This window comes from Callithrix jacchus, chromosome 6, assembly GCF_049354715.1.
Source record: "Callithrix jacchus isolate 240 chromosome 6, calJac240_pri, whole genome shotgun sequence".
NCBI classification, from domain to species: domain Eukaryota; kingdom Metazoa; phylum Chordata; class Mammalia; order Primates; family Cebidae; genus Callithrix; species Callithrix jacchus.
The window spans coordinates 4,226,458-4,242,985 of record NC_133507.1 but is presented as its reverse complement, the minus strand read 5'-3'; the positions used below and the strand labels follow the sequence as shown (position 1 = coordinate 4,242,985).

At 52.7% G+C, this 16,528-nt stretch overlaps 1 protein-coding gene across 1 annotated transcript in view; it reads right to left on the bottom strand.

Moving 5' to 3' along the window:
• The window catches only part of ATP10A (ATPase phospholipid transporting 10A (putative)), a 170,734-nt gene that overhangs the window by 97,078 nt on the left and 57,128 nt on the right, over positions 1-16,528 (bottom strand). The window contains 1 exon segment of the mRNA XM_008998262.6: positions 5,391-5,595. Coding sequence (XP_008996510.5) covers positions 5,391-5,595 — 205 coding nt within the window.

Genomic DNA, 16,528 nt, shown 5'->3' with positions numbered 1-16,528 from the left:
GTCTCCGCCCTGGCATCGCTGCAGACCTGACTGAAGGCATGCCTTGTAGAGCAGTGTTCGTCCAGCCTAGGAAGTTTCCACACTCCTTCCATCTTTCTTCCTTACCTGGAACATACACCAGTGCGCGCGCGTGCGCGCGCGCGCACACACACACACACACACACACACACACACACGTGCGCACGCGTGCTCATGCCTGGGAAGCATCAGCAGCTCTTCTGGCAAGCCGGGCAATGACCGCTCCCTACAGCGCTGCACGGAGGGCGTGGGCATAGCTGGGATTGTGGGCACTTGTCCAAACAGGTCCACCCAAGAGACAAACGGCCTCTTTTCTCAGTAAATGAACCCACACCGAAGCCACCTCTGGGGCGGCTCTTCCCGGCACAGGCGTGTCCTCTGGGTCTGGACTTCCCAGCAGTTCTCAAGCAAGCCAGGCCCGTCTCCTCACCCTGGCCGAAAGTCCAGCACTCACCTGACATTTCATGTCCCTGTCCTGCTTCCTTGTCTACAGTTCGCACGAGCCATCTGACCACGTATCTAACTTTTCAGGTAGATCACATAAGCAGCACGGGAGGAAAGTGCTTCTAGAATGGCGTTAGAAGCACAAGAGATGCTCAATACATGTTCACTGAATGAATTAAAACTTACAAAAATCAGGCTTTGAAAACATTGAGTTTTCTTTTTCTTTTTTTTGAGATGGAGTTTCGCTCTTGTTACCCAGGCTGGAGTGCAATGGCGCGATCTCGGCTCACCGCAACCTCCGCCTCCTGGGTTCAGGCAATTCTCCTGCCTCAGCCTCCCGAGTAGCTGGGATTACAGGCACGCGCCACCGTGCCCAGCTAATTTTTTGTATTTTTAGTAGAGACGGGGTTTCACCATGTTGACCAGGATGGTCTCGATCTCTTGACCTCGTGATCCACCTGCCTCGGCCTCCCAAAGTGCTGGGATTACAGGCGTGAGCCACCGCGCCCGGCCCTAACATTGAGTTTTCTATAAAATTATCACTCTAGGGATCTCCTGGTCCTGCAGAAATGACAAGTGTTATGGATGAACTAGAAATTGCTGCCCACAGGACATCTGAATGTGTGCACCTGCGTGGCAGGGCTGCAGGAACGTGCAGGTGGGAAACAGCAGACGCCCCACAAAAAGTGGGGGAACCTGCTCCGAACCCACACTGATGGGTGGGGTGGGGGGGCATCTTGGGAGAATCTCCTGACTTCACTCTTCCCGTCTGTCATCTATAAAATGGTGCGGTCATCATGATCTCATGAGATTTATACTGAAAACTTGGTGAAACTGGGTTTAAAAACATTTGCTCTACTACGGTTGTGTGAGAGAGCAGGCCTGGCCCGCAGGAGGCTGAGCAAATGCGTGTCGCTGTCTGGGCGTGTGACACCCCACACGGGGCCTCTCTCAATTCTTGGACAACATCTGTTCACCTCCAACTTTCACATCAAACCTTTGAGTCTCACGATCTCCGTTTCTGTTGCCGACGGCAGCTGGCTGGGTGGTTTAAGGACCGGGAGGCATCAGGCCTCGCCTTCAGACTCTGGGGTCTAGGTGGCCGTACCACCGCCTCCCATTTCTGTGGCAGCCCCTCCACACTGTGTGCTTTTGCCAACGCTCTGCATTCAATATCACCCTATTCCACCTCTGGGACACCTTCTGAGCTATGTCATTCCCTGTCGTGCCTGGCACCCCAGACCTCTGCACCCCGGCATTCAGAGCAAGTTTCGAGCTCCTCTTTCTGGAACCTCCCTTGACCTCCCAGGTGGCCCCAAACCCCTAACAAAAGCCTCCTTGACTCATCTCACTGCTCCGTACTGGGCATCACTGGTGAACAGGCCTGGTCCTCTGGGTACTGGTCCCGAGGCTGCTCTTCAGGTGGGGGTGTGCACACGTGTGCATGTGTGTGCGTGTGTGCGTGCATGTGTGTACCCATTCAGCACTGCCCAGCCCCTCCAGATTTCTCCAGGGCTTGGCCTGCTCTACACTTTCCCCACCTCTCAGTGCAGGGAACCCAAGACAAGTTCCTGAAGACAACATGGGACCTCTCTGGCCCAGGCTGCTGCTCCCTGCACCCTCTCAAAGGTAGGGCTCCATGGTGCTGCTGTCCAGACAGCTGTCACCAGTCTTTGCTGTCACCCTGCAGTGACAGCCTGGCTCCAGCAGTGTCTAGTGGCCAGAAACTGCCCCCAGCACCTAGCAAGTTCCACTGCTTGGCATGACCCTGGCAATGACCTCCTTGGCCCCCGAGGCAGACTTCCAGCAGGTTCCACCAGGGCAGCCCCTAAGTACCTTTTCTGCCATCCCACAATCCAAGGCTGTGCCCCCTGCCATGGGTCAGGGATGGGCGGGGGGCGCTCTTCCCTGAGTGGGAGAACTCATCTGTCTCAGAGCCGAGGGTAGTGGCTGTCCCTTCCATCATCAGCTACTCCTATCTATTTAGCTATAAATACACACACACACACGCACACACACACGTACACACACACGCGCACACATGCACACACACGCACACACACACACACACACGGTTCAAACCATCCTCCCCACTCAATCTCTTGAGTAGCTGGGACCACAGTTGCACATCACAATATCTGGATTTTTTTTTTTTTGAGATGGAGTTTCCCTGTATTGCCCAGACTGGTTTGGAACTCCTGGCGTCAGACAATCCTCCTGCCTCAGCCTCCCAAAGTGCTGGGATTAAGGCGTGAGCCACTGTTCCCAGCTCCTACACTCTTCAGAGTCCTCAACAACTAAAAAGCTAACAGCTTTATCGAGATGCAACTCACATATCACTACTTCTTACAACCCAGTCCCCAACTAAGAATTCTTCACATCAGACTTTCCCCGACTGACTTTGTGTGATTTCTGCCTCCTGACCAGACCCTGCTGGATGCACCAAGTCCCTACATTAACTCCACGGCCAGTGCTTCTCCTTCACCCAAGTGTGGCCAATCGCTTCTAACTTAAGTGATTTGCAAAGGGGCCACCGTTTCCAAGTGACTATTCATTAAACTGGTAAAATACTGTATTTCACAGAAGTCGGTGTACAGATTACTGTCACTTCTTAACCTGCCCCAGACAGGCTAACTTGGTATCATAAAAACTCATTTAAATACGGAGGACTTCAATGTTCTTGGCATGTGTGGCTTTTGAATCGCTGGGGTTTAAAAGTTCAGAGACTTTCTTTATTTTCAGTGGGGTGGTTCATAGATTTCAGAATATAATGCATGAATGGGAATTTAGGTACCAAAAAAATGTCTTTGGACATTTTGGGAAAGAAAAAAAAAAACCAGAAAACTGGGGGAAACAAGGTAAGAGGGACCAGAATGTGCATGCAGGTAAAGAATTTTGGTGCTGATTAAGCAACTTTTACAAACACCCTCAGACTTGTTTAGGCTGTTAATCAAGCCATTTTGACGAGATCATGGCTCAAAGCTACTTCCTTGGCACTCCCGGGGCCCTGAGAAGGGGGACCAGATGTGTCTATGTGCAGCCACCCTGAGTTCTCAGCATTCAACTATCCAACTTATAGGCAGCTCACTTACATAAGGCACCACCGAGCTCTGAAGTGCTGCGGTACGGTTAGCGGGGAAGCGGGCGGGGAGGATCTCAGGGATGACAGGATTCAGCAGGTAAAGATCAGAAGGTGGGAAATGAAGTTATTTTGAGAGGTGATCAAGGAGCTAAGTCTGTGGCGTCCCCCTGCCCGTCACGCCAGGCGCGCACGTTCTGCCCTCCGGTGCTCAGATTCTGCTGTTTCCCGCATCGTCTGAGCTGTCACCAGTCAGATATTCATCTGCATTTTTTAAGTGGCACTCACCCTCTGTGTGCATGGCTCCTCCCCTCGGAGGTGACAGGTGCCCTTTGAGCTGTCAGCCCTCCACCTGCCCTAACTCTAGCTGAGACCTCGGGAACTGGGGGGCTGCTGTCTCTGGCTGATACGTTGCTTCACATCCCTGCAGAGGAGACAGGGTCAGGCCTAGGGGAGAAGCTGGGAGTGAGGCCAGCTCAGGACCATGACTTACTGAAGAGAGCAGGGGGCACGAGGACCTGGGGCACGGGGGTGGCAGCGGATGTCACCCACACTTACCACCAAACTCTGGAGCACCTGCCGGGCTGCACCTCGAGGAGTCCCTAACTCTTTCACCAGCTCTCCTGATCTAAATGAGGGCACTCCCTGAATAACAAAAACAAGACTATTTTTAATTTTTATGTCTGCTTTGCCTTAGTCCAAAAAGATCTGAGGCAGCTCACAAAAATACACTTGGCATAAAAGAAGGTTAAAAAAAGTAAATGAGGAAATCGCAGCGGAAATCAGCGCGGGCGGGACAGGCAGAAGCTTGTGGGCAGGGACACCTGCTGCAGGTGTGCCGGGCAGGCGGGGGCAGCCCCGGGCGCAGAGGACCTGGCTTGCTGACAGTGTGTCAGGCACCTCTCCCTGTGACGGTGACGGGGCATCCAGTGCAGAGGCGGGGATGCCAGAGCCCGCCACCATCCTGCCTGCCTGGTGAATCGCTCAGCCCCACTCCCCGCAGTGCCCTCACTGAGGCCTACAGACGGCAGAGCCCACTGCCCCAGGAAAGCCCAATGGGCAGGTGCAGAGGCCGGCGGGGAGGGCACTGTCTGACAGAGAAGAAAATCCCAGCGGTGCCCTCCCCGTGACCCGGAGGCCCCTCCAGGGCAGGCCAACTCGGACCTGCTCTCTGGGCCGGGGCAGGGCTGGGAGAAGGGGCTTTGGGAGGAGGCGGCCAGGTCCAGGCCCATTTCCTTCTAGGGTGCTCCTGATGGCTGAGGGCTCCTGCCCCTGTCACTTCACCTGGCATTAGCACCCGCACACCTGGCACAGACCTGGTGGGTGCAGCCCTTTCTCCTTGGGACAGGGACAGACCCACTTTCCTCCAGCCTCTCGCCGCTGCCCCTGCCACACAGGCCACTGGAGGCAGGATTAGGTTACGAAGACCTGGTGCTGGACCCCAACACCCGAGGAGAGAATGTTCCTGAGCAGCCTGGTGGGAACAGGCCGTGGCTCCTGCTGTGTTGCCGTTTAGTGAGGCAGGGAAGCGGCCACGTGCCTCCTGACCACCACCTGGTCATAAATGCTCCTTGTACCTTTACAGGAACAAACACCACGTTCTGAGAAACTTAGACGTGCACAGGGGAAGTCAGAGTCAGAAAAACGGAGTCCTGGTGTCCACAGTCATAGGTGGGGCATGGGATCAGGTAGGTCAGGGGTCCTCTCAGACCCTCAGACTCATCTACTAGGAAAAACAGCCTGGCCTGACAGAGAGGAAAAGTGCAGGTGCCCTGAGCCCCAGAAGGCCGTCATGGGGACACCGTGTGGCCGTGATGCCTTTGAGGCCCCAGAAATGTGGGTCACTTACGAGCTCCGAGAAGCCACGGACCACCTGCCGCCGCTTCAGGTTGGTCTCCCCGTCCAGGTTGGCGGTCTCGATGTGGCACAGCCCGTCGGGGTCACTGGAGGACAGCAGCAGAATGTCGGCGGGGATGATTTCATTGCAGCGAAGATGCACAAAGTCTCCCACGTGGATTTCTTTCCAGAACCGGTTCACGAACTTCTTTTCTTCCCTAGAAAAGAGACTCTGATGAACAAAACTCACGGGACTGCGGTCACGGCTGGATCTGGGTGATGGGCATGCGGGGCTCACACGGTCATTCTTTCTACTTTTGCAGAGGCTGGAAATTTTCCTAATGCCTAAGTGTTTTAAAAAGAATATTCATCTGGGCGCAGGGCTCGTGGCTGTCATTTCAGCACTTCGGAAGGCCAAGGAGGGCAGATCATGAGGTCAAGGAGCTGTAGACCAGCCTGACCAACATGATGAAACCCCGTCTCTACTAAAAATAAAAAAATGAGATGGGTGTGGTTGCAGGTGCCTGTAATCCCAGCTATTTAGGAGGCTGAGGCAGGAGAATGGCCTGAACCCAGGTGATGGAGGTTGCAGTGAGCCGAGGTTGCACCACTGCACTCCAGCCTGGGTGACAGAGTGAGACTGTGACTCAAAATAAAAGAAAAAAAAAAAAAAGAGTATTCATACCACTGAGGACCACTCAAAGTAAAAGAAAGTATTCATAAAGGCCGCATATTATGCGACTCCATTTACATGAAACGTACAGAACCAACTAACACACAGACAGAATGTGGACCCTGGCTGCCAAGGGCTGGGAGGGGGAGTGCGGAGTCACAGCCTAACGGCAGGAGGTCATCTTCTAAGAAGATTCCAGTGTTCTGGACTTAGTGCAGTGACAGGTGCACAACACTGAATGCGCTTGAATTTTTCACTTTAAAACGGTTAAAATGACCACGCCTAGGTACCCACTCAGAAGAGCTGAAAGCACTGAACAGGTATGGCAAGGCAGTGCTCACAGCGGCAGCGCTCGGGGCTGCCAGGAGATGGAACCGTCCAGGTACCCACGAACGGGTGAACAACACAGAGCGTCATCCAGTCACAAAGGAAATGCTGTCACACCGAAGACACTGTGCCAGGTGGAATGAGCCATTCACAAAGGACATCTGTCATCCGTTCCTCTTAACACGAGGCAGCTGGAGGGGCAAATCCACAGACAGAAAGTGATGAGGGGCCACCAGTGACTGAGAGAGGCAGAAGGGGGAGTTACCTCACAGAGCTGCTGTTTGGGTGACAGAAAAGCTGTGGAAATACATGTAGTGACGACTGTACCACGCGCTGAGTACCACTGACCTCACACGGTCACTGAATTGTATACCTAACTATTTTAAATATGTTCATAGAGACTTAAAATACAGACTATTTTAAGTATACAATAGTATACCTATTACGCTGTTACTTAACAATTACATTGCTAATAATACAATTGTATACTTAACAATTACATTGTTAAGAGCAAGTATATTCTTTTTTTTTTTTTTGAGACGGAGTCTCGCTCTTGTTACCCTGGCTGGAGTGCAATGGCGCGATCTCGGCTCACCGCAACCTCCGCCTCCCGGGTTCAGGCAATTCTCCTGCCTCAGCCTCCTGAGTAGCTGGGATTACAGGCACGCGCAACCATGCCCAGCTAATTTTTTGTATTTTGCTCGATCTCTTGACCTCGTGATCCACCCGCCAAGTATATTCTTAAGTATACTTAAGAAGTGCATACTTCACTGTTTTAACTAAAAATAGTTAAAATGGCAGATCGTATGTGCATTTCACAATTTTAAAAACGTGAAGTGGTTAAAATGTTAAATATTATATTTCGTGTGTTTCGTCACAAGAAAAAAAAGTAACATAATTAAAACGCATTAAGCCATGGGAAACCGGACCTGAAGTGCAGCAGGCGAGAGAGCCGCTTGGCAGCCGGACGCCCCTTACCTGCCAGGTACACGTCCCAAGCCACCTGCTTAGAACAACGCCCACTACAGTCAGCCTGCAGAACCTACGAGTCACCGTCAACAGATACTTAGATGAAATCATAATTTTCAGATTTCTTCTTTGATTTTGTTTCCTGCAATAACAGGCTAACTAGTCTCACAAAGGTCATTTGTAAGAGTTCCTTGAAGGAGGTTTTGGCCATCTTTAGAGAAGTGGAGGAACATAAATTTATCTGAACAAGATATGTCACATAAGAAAACTCATCAAGAAGTCCTCTGGGTTGCTGGGTGCCATGGCTCACATCTGTAATCCCAGAACTTTGGGACACTGAGGCAGGATTATTGCCCGAAGCTGGGAGTTTTAGACCAGCCTGGACAACATAGTGAGACCCCATCTCTACAAAAAAAAAAAAAAAATTAGCTGGGCATGGTGGAATGAGCCCGTAGTCCCAGCTACTTGAGAGGCTGACGCAGGAGCTTCACTTAAGCCCAGGAGACCAAGGCTGCAGCGAGCCGTGATGGCACCACCGCACTCCAGCCTGGGCGACCGGGCGAGGCCCTATCTCAGAAACAACCAACCTATCCTCTGGCTGACACTGTAAAAGAGTAGAAAGCACTAACACACTTCCTGCTAAGCATAACCATCGACCAATCCTCCTTCCTGTGCCCCCATAGAGCTCTACTCTCACCCGAGTTCAAGGGAGCAGGGAGTTCGGATCTGGAGGGGGACCCATTGGCCGCACCTGTCAGCCGCCTGAGCCCTGGATGAGAAGCATGGACGAGAGGCTGCAGAGCCAGGCAGTCACGTGCCCGTTTCTTCGCTTCTACTTTATTCCCCTGTGTGGATTTGAGGGAAGCCTGGCAAAGTTCAAGGGGTTCCTAGGAACCCCTCAGCCTCATCGGCTGCCCTAGATGAATAGAGGAGTAACCGCTTTCAATTTAAACTTCTGTTTTCTTAAATCCTCTAATTCAAGACCCTCCAAACCAGTTATGCACAAAGCGTAGCTCTAAGATACACTGTCCTGGAAAACAAATGCAAGACAAGCCACCACCACGAGAGGGCGCCCTTTGGGGCTGTAGTGTCAAGTTCCTAAAAGTGGTCCCAAAGTTACTCTTCCCGCGCTAACCCGAGCATTTGTCAGAGCTGCTTCTCCCGCTGTGACCAGCTCGGTCACCTGCTGGCCGTGTGGCCCCAGCATGGTCAGGGAACTATGGTGTCCTCTGGCCATGCAGAGGCTTGTGCCTCAGGCCCCAGCCCCAGGTCTGAGAGGACGCAGGCAGTGGCCCCCAGCCCCGGGCCGTCCAGCCTGTGACGACTTCATGTCACCAGAAGCTTCTTCGTCCTTATTCTTTCTCATGAGCATCTACCAGGCTCCTACGGAGGACATGAAGCCGTTTGGAAGGGCCTGTCCCTTTGGAAGAAAGGTTCCCAACACTCAGTCACCATTGGGTCACAGAGGAAGGCTTTGGCAGATGGGGTCCCCAGGAGACCAGGCAGTCCTGGGCCTCACCCGGGGAGGAGGAGAGAGACTGCTTTTTGGCCGTGAGGCACAGTCTCTATTCAGTTGATGTTAGCTACATTCAATGTCTAGCCCCATCCAAAATAAAGTCAGTTTCCATCTGCTCTGTAATCAGAAAACACTGGCTTGCCTGCCCCATGCAGGAGGCTCTTACAACAGGAACTTCAGGGGAGGCATCTGGGCTCTGAAGATCTCCCCCTGGGGAGCCTCCACATGTGGAGAGACTGGGGTGCTGCATGGAGACCTTCGGTCATTCTCCCGGCTTGTGGGGCAAGGGGGCGGTTTCCTCATCAGCTGCAGAAAGGAAGGGTGCTGGCTTCTGAGAAAAGGCCCTGGCCTGGCATGGTGGCTCACACCTGTAATCGCAGCCCTTTGGGAGGCCGAGGCAGGTGGATCACAAGATCAGGAGTTCGAGACCAGCCTCACCAACAAGGTGAAACCCCATCTCACTAAAAATAAAAAATTAGCTGGGCGTGGCGGCACGTGCCCGTAATCCCAGCTACTCTGGAGGCTGAGGCAGGAGAATCGCTTGAACCCGGGAGGCAGTAAACTGAGATTGCACTACTTGAGCCCAGGAGACAGAGTGAGACTCAAAAGAAAAGAAAGAAAAGAAAAGAAGGGAGGGAGGGAGGAAGGGAGGGGAGGGGAAGGGAAGGGAAGGAGAGGGCACTGCAGTGCAGGCCCCTCATTACTGCAGAGGACCAAAAAGGCAGGTGATGCCTCAGGGGTCCAGATGCCACGACCCCTCCATCTGGAGCAGCCAGCGTGGAGCCTGGCCACAACCACCCCGCCATGTCTGCACCGGCTGCATCTCCCTGATCTGTATTCTTCTTATGGCACAAACATGGATGTGTGTTTGTGTTTCTACATGCGTAGCCCTCCTTCCCATGTGGGGATATGATATATATATATTTTTTCCAGCCTCTCCTAATGTTCCTGAACTGTGTCCCCCCAGAGACTATTTGGAGAGGAGGCTCTAAAGAGGACTGGACTCAGAATGAGGCCACACGGCCAGGCCCAAATGCAGAGTGACTGCGGCTCCCGTAAGAGGCGGCGGGGCGTGCGCACAGCGTGAGCACAGGGAGAACGCGGCAAGGGGACAAGCCTCAGGAGGACCCATCCCTGCCCACACCTCAGTGTCAGACTTCCGGGCTCCGGAACTGCGAGGTCATACATTCCTGCTGCTGAAATCCCCCAGTCTGTGGTGAGCCCGAGCTGACAAATACACTTAACAACGTGCATTCTCCTGACTCTGGCTGGAAGGGGCAGCTCACAGGCTGTAGTGACAGAAACCGAGGGGCGGGCAGAAGCAGTGGATGTCAGGACAGGCACCTCAGCTTGCAACTTATCCGCATGCTTGGGTTCCGCATCCCCCTGAGACAGAGGTCGAGCTCACCAGCAGTGCACCCTGACACCAGCCTCTCAACCACGCCCTTCTAGAGGCTTTTCCCAGGGCGGACCTCAAAACAGAGCCCGGAAGGCTGGCTGGCTGTGGAAGTCGGCTTGTGCCACTGAGGAAGACATCAGGGAGCGGGGGTCAGGGTCTCTGGCCCTGGTGGCTGGAGTGGGGGCACCACCCACCTCGCCCAGTGGCATGGTGTACCCTGAGACAGAGTCCAACTGTGAGCAACTTTGAGTTCAAGAAGCTGGTGGGGCTGGGCGGGTGGGCTCTCGGGAGATGTCTACTGCTTTGAAGACAAAGTCAGACGGAGACAGAAATATTTGGTGGCCGTAGACACAGAGGTGACAGCCTCCCCTACTGCGGACGTCGTCCACGAGAGCACCAGGGAGGGCTGTGGGGAGAAGCAGAGCTGAGGGCTGAGCACAGGCCAGGCAGGCAGGGTTGCACCCAGGCGGGGAAGCCGGCGGAGCGCGGGGGCGGAGACGTGCCGTGCCAGCACACAGCAGCAGCGTGGGCCAGGGCGGACCACAGGAGGCAAGGTGGGCACGGGGTTCCTGGGCGCCTGCCACCCCCGCCGCAGCCACGGGTCTGCCTCCACCTCCCGTGGCGGAGTGAACACGGCTGGAAGGGCACCTCGAATGTGTGCACGTCGTCACCACAGGTTCACTCCAGTTGTGGAGACAGAACTTTCAGTGGCACATCCATGAAGACAGAAGGTCCTCTGGGCCATCCTTCGGCACATTTTTTTTTTTTTTGAGATGAAGTCTCACTCTGCTGCCCAGGCTGGAGTGCAGTGGCGTGCCCTCGGCTCACTGCAACCTCTACCCCCAGGGTTCAAGCGATTCTCCTGCCTCAGCCTCCTGAGTATCTGGGACTATTGGCATGTGCCATCATGCCCTGCTAACTTTTATTTTTATTTTTTATTTATTTTAATTAATTAATTTATTTATTTATTTTGAGACAGAGTCTCACTCTGTCACCAGGCGCCAGGCTGGAGTGCAATGGCGCAATCTCAGCCTCCTGGGTTCAAGCAATTCTCCTGCCTCAGGCTCCCGAGTAGCTGGGACTACAGGCACACGCCACCATGCCCAGCTAATTTTGTTTTGTATTTTTAGTAGAGACGGGGTTTCACCATGTTGGCCAGGATGGTCTGGATCTCCTGACCTTGTGATCCACCTGCCTCGGCCTCCCAATCTTTATTTTTAGGAGAGATGTTGTTTCACCATCTCTTAACCAGGCTGGTCTCGATCTCTTGACCTTGTGATCTGCCCACCTCGGCCTCCCAAAGTGCTGGGGTTACAGGCGTGAGCCACCGCACTTGGCCTCTCAAGCACATTCATGTGCAGCTCTAGCGAGACAGTGTAGTCTTTTGAGAGACAGAACTGTTCTTCAGAAGTGAGCCCCGCTACGAAGGCCATGGACGACGGAGGGCTTGGCACAGGTCTTGAGGCCGCAGCAGCAGCAGCTCTAGATGCTGAATTCCTCTTAGCACTGAGGCGTCATCAACATCTTAATGGTAATGACATTAAAACGTCAGCAAAGCTGCGCTAGTCGTCCTGTCACGACCCTGGTCTGCACAGAACGCTTCCCGGTCTGTATCTCAGCGAGCCCTCCCGCGATCCTGACGGTGTGCTCCCACTCACAGACGTGGAAGCCACACACGGAGAGACTGACCTCCCCAAAGCCACACAAACCTGGGTGAGGCCGGGGTCTGGGAAGCCTTAGATGCGGTTTTGAAAGCGCCCCGATCCGGTAGCCTAAAGGCGGAATATCTCACGAAGACGGCAACATGCTGAGCAAAAACAAATTCTTCCGCTTTTCCCTTTTAAATTATGCAGTTCAGAGAAATATGTGGTCTGAGATAAAATATCACTATCCTGGAGAAAGGGTGGAGGCACGGTGGCTCACGTCTATAATCCCAGCACTTTGGGAGGTTGAGCTGGGAGGATCATTTGAACCCAGGAGTTCAAGAGCAGCCTGGGCAACCGCATCTCTCCAAAAAATACAGGAACGAGCTGGTCGTGTTGGTGCAGCTTGGTCCGAGCTCCTCAGGAGGCTGAGGTGGGGAGTCACTTGAGCCCGGGAAAGTTGAGGTGGCAGTAAGCCCTGATGGCACCACTGCACTCCAGCCCGGGTGACAGGGCGAGACTCCTTAAGAAAAGGAAAGGAAAAGGAAAAGGTGGGAGGAAGGGCAGACACTTGCAGAGGTGTGCACTGCTTGACACAGACGTGGCGCAACACGGTTCAGTCCATCTGCCAAAATCGCTGCCTATCTGCAAACAACAGGAGACGGCTTGTCCAAGACCAGGAGTCACCAAACTGCGGTTCCTGCTACAGACTGGGACGTACCCCCACATTGGCCTTAGAAGACTGATGGGAGAACTCCTCCCTCACTGGGGCCACCTGCAGCCGGACCATCTGAGCTGTGGCTACCAAGGTCGCTGCCCTCCCCGGAGCTCACCTTGGGGACATTCCTCTGGGCTAAACAAGCCACTGAGAGAGTTTCTGCTAGGGCAGGGGAGCTGTTTATTCTCCCGGCTTCCGGCTGATTCAGTGGCTTTGAGAGGAGCCCCCAGTGTGGACAGGGCACACCTGACACTTGAGAGGCCCCAGCTGGGCCGCCTGACAGGTTCCTTCTTCACAAAGCTGCCCTTTCTCACAAAACCCCTCCTGCAGGAAACAGCACCAAACAGCTGGCTTTGGAACGATCGGTAATTAACGAGGCTGTGCCACATCCGGCCGCTGCTTTCATTTAGGGTCACAAAGCCACGGTGCACACGGTCTCAACTGCACTGACTCACCCCCACTAAGAGCGGGCACCGGCCCAGACGCCCGGACTCCGAGTGCCTGGGTTCCTGACATGCAAAACGGGGGTCTGCAGTATCCCGACAGTCTCCCCAGCAGGCACTGACCCGTTTCCCCGGAGCCCCCGCCCCTGTCCCACCTGCTTCATGCTCTTCGGCTGGCAACTGTCAGCAGTGACTGTTGAGTTGAGTGAGAGGCGTGGTCACTGTTCTGACCTCACACCTCCTGTGTTTTTTTTGAACATGGTTTTTCATCACTAGTATTGTTGAAGTGTTTGATTTTGACTAATCAAACCAGAAATAGTACGGATGAGCAGTGCGCTCCACCTTACATTTCATTTGTGGTTTGGAATTAAAATGAGCTGTTATTTTGATTGATTTTTTTATTTTTTGAGACGGAGTTTCGCTCTTGTTACCCAGGCTGGAGTGCAATGGCGCGATCTCGGCTCACCGCACCCTCTGCCTCCTGGGTTCAGGCAATTCTCCTGCCTCAGCCTCCTGAGTAGCTGGGATTACAGGCACGCGCCACCATGCCCAGCTAATTTTTGTATTTTTAGTAGAGACGGGGTTTCACCATGCTGACCAGGATGGTCTTGATCTCTTGATCTCGTGATCCACCCGCCTCGGCCTCCCAAAGTGCTGGGATTACAGGCGTGAGCCACCGCGCCCGGCTATTTTGATTTTTTTATTAGAAAGATGGTAAAATTGCTTACAGGATTTCCATGCAATGGAGAACACGGATGGTACTGAGTGAGGTGTGGTAGTAGATAAAATATCATTCATTCTGTAATATCACACTGGCACTGAACAATTATTTCCTACAAAGAGAAAGCTCCAATTAAACCTGTGTTATATCTGGCTAAATCTAGAAAAATCTGGATGCTTTGTGCCTTCTAGATCAAACAGGTAATGTGTTATTTTGTGGGGGTTTTTGTTTGTTTTTGAGACAGGCTCTTCATCCGTCATTCAGGCTGCAGTGCGGGGGTGTGATCACAGCTCACAGCAGCCTCGAACTCCTGGCCTGAAGGGATCATTACGTGTGCACCACCACACCCAGCTGACTTGTTTTTTTATTTTTTGTAGAGACGGGGTTTCACCATGTTGCTTAGATTGGTCTTGAACTCCTGGGCTCAAATAATCCTCCTGATTCAGCCTCCAAAAGTCCCGGAATTATAAGAATGAGCCCCCATGCCTGGCCAGAAACATTTCTTTAGAAAAAGAAAGACATGTTAATGAATCTAACATGCAGGCCGACTAGACCGAGACCTCCCAAGTGAGGTCAGCCTGGGGGACTCCTTCGGCCGACTAATGGGAGAAGCGCGTAACACTTAAACAAACAGCGAATGTGAAACCAGGACACGGCGAGGCCCGCCCTAGACGGGAGGATCAGCACGAGACAGCCAAGAATCCTGTGGAATCATCATTAGTGCCAAGGCCCGACGCCTTGGGAATAAGAAAAGCCTTCATGGAATTTATTTTTCAGATGGTGGACCAAAACAAAAAGAAGTGTGCTTGTGTGTGCGTGAGAGACACACAGAGAGAAAATAACTTTACATCACTTTAAAAAGACCAAACAAGAGTCTAAAATTTCCCCAGATTTAATACACGCTCATTATACAACAGGCAGAGAAGCAGAAAGCCCAGAACGCCAGAAACGGCAGCTTTAAAGGGTCCTCAGCCATCAGCACTGTTGAGATTTGGGGCCGGATATCCTTGGCGGTGGACAGCTCTGGGTTCTACAGTTCACCGAGTGACATCCCGGCCTCCCCCTGCAGACCCCAGGAGGACCCCCTCCTGACAAGTTGTGACAACCTAAAATGGCTCCAGACATTGCCAAATGCCTCCTGGGGGGCAAAGTCGCCCCCAGTTGAGAAATGCTGCTTTAAAACACCCAGGACAAACATTCTGGAAAATGGATTATTAAGTAAATGTCTACAGAACCGACGTATTTCTAAAACCACGAAGGTGAGAACTCAGCACCGAAACCGCAATGGCAGAATCCGCAGCGGGGACGTGAGCCAAGCGTGTTGTGTAATGCCCAGAACGCGTCTTCCTTCCACCACAAACTGAGACACCTGCTCCTTCAGGGACACCACAGCTAATACTAAAGGTGAGAGGCAGTGAGAAACGAGAGTTGGAGTGCTTTTTCTGGAGTGAGTCTTCCCATGGCAAAATTGCCAAAAATGCAGGAGTGTAGACTAATTGCACAAAATGGATTTTCTGAGATACTTTCTACTCTGTATGTCTCAAGGTGACACGAGCTCCAAGCCATGTCCCGGACGTGTGGAGGCACCTGTGTGCATGGCGCAGACTGCTCAAATGAGCTGAGCTGAATGGAAAATCCTGGTTGCTCTGTGGCCAAGTTGGAAAGGCCTGAAGGTTGCCCCAGCAGAGCTCACCCCAGAAGGCAAGGCCTCTGGTCTCTTTAGAATGAAGAAAGGACGCACAGAAAGTGGCACGCTACGCTCACGTCACACAATTCTCACTACAGCGCGACCCCGAACACCCAGATGAAATCCATTTTCCCCAGGAAACGCCAGTTTGCAAAAGCAAATGATAACAGCAAGATCCCTTAGGAACCTCTTAGTAAGTTTTCACATGAAACATTTTTTTCTGACAAATCATTTCTGCTGTGGTCTTTTCTGGAAATAACTACGTTCTCCAAGTATCTCAGTAGACAGCAAGACATGTCAGTAACGCTGCGCACTGGTAACGTATGCCAAACGCTCCGGGGCACTTCTAGAGTTTCAGGTAATTTCTTCTGCGTTCATTCATTCATTGGTATGACATTCTCAGAAAATGGGCCGAGGCGGTGTGCTCCTTATTCCTGCGGAGAAGTTTTGCATTTTAAGTAGTTTTTCCTAAGAGGTTGTAACAATTCACACTCCTCCATCAGTATCTAAGAGTCCTCAGGCCCTCCTTTCTGCAAAAACAGCTGCTTTCTTCTGTCTTTTTAAAACCTCCCTGCAAGTCTTTATTTATTTTTGAGTCGGAGGTTTGCTTTTGTTACCCAGGCTGGAGTGCAATGGCACAATCTCGGCTCACCGCAACCTTCGCCTCTTGGGTTCAAGCAATTCTCCTGCCTCAGCCTCCCAAGTAGCTGGGATTACAGGCACGCACCACCTAATTTTTTGTATTTTTAGTAGAGATGGGGTTTCACCATGTTGACCATGATGGTCTCGATCTCTTGACCTCGTGATCCACCCGCCCTGGCCTCCCAAAGTGCTGGGATTACAGGTGTGAGCCACTGCGCCTGGCTTTTTTTTTTTTTAAGACAGGGTCTCACTCTGTGGCCCAGGCTGGAGTGCAGTGGCACAATCTCGACTCACTGCAATCTCTGCCTCCCAGGTTCAAGCGCTTCTCCTGCCTCAGCCTCCCTAGCAGTTGGGATGACAGGCGTGTGCCACCACCCCCGGCTAGGGCAGGACACCTACTATTCTTTCACCGT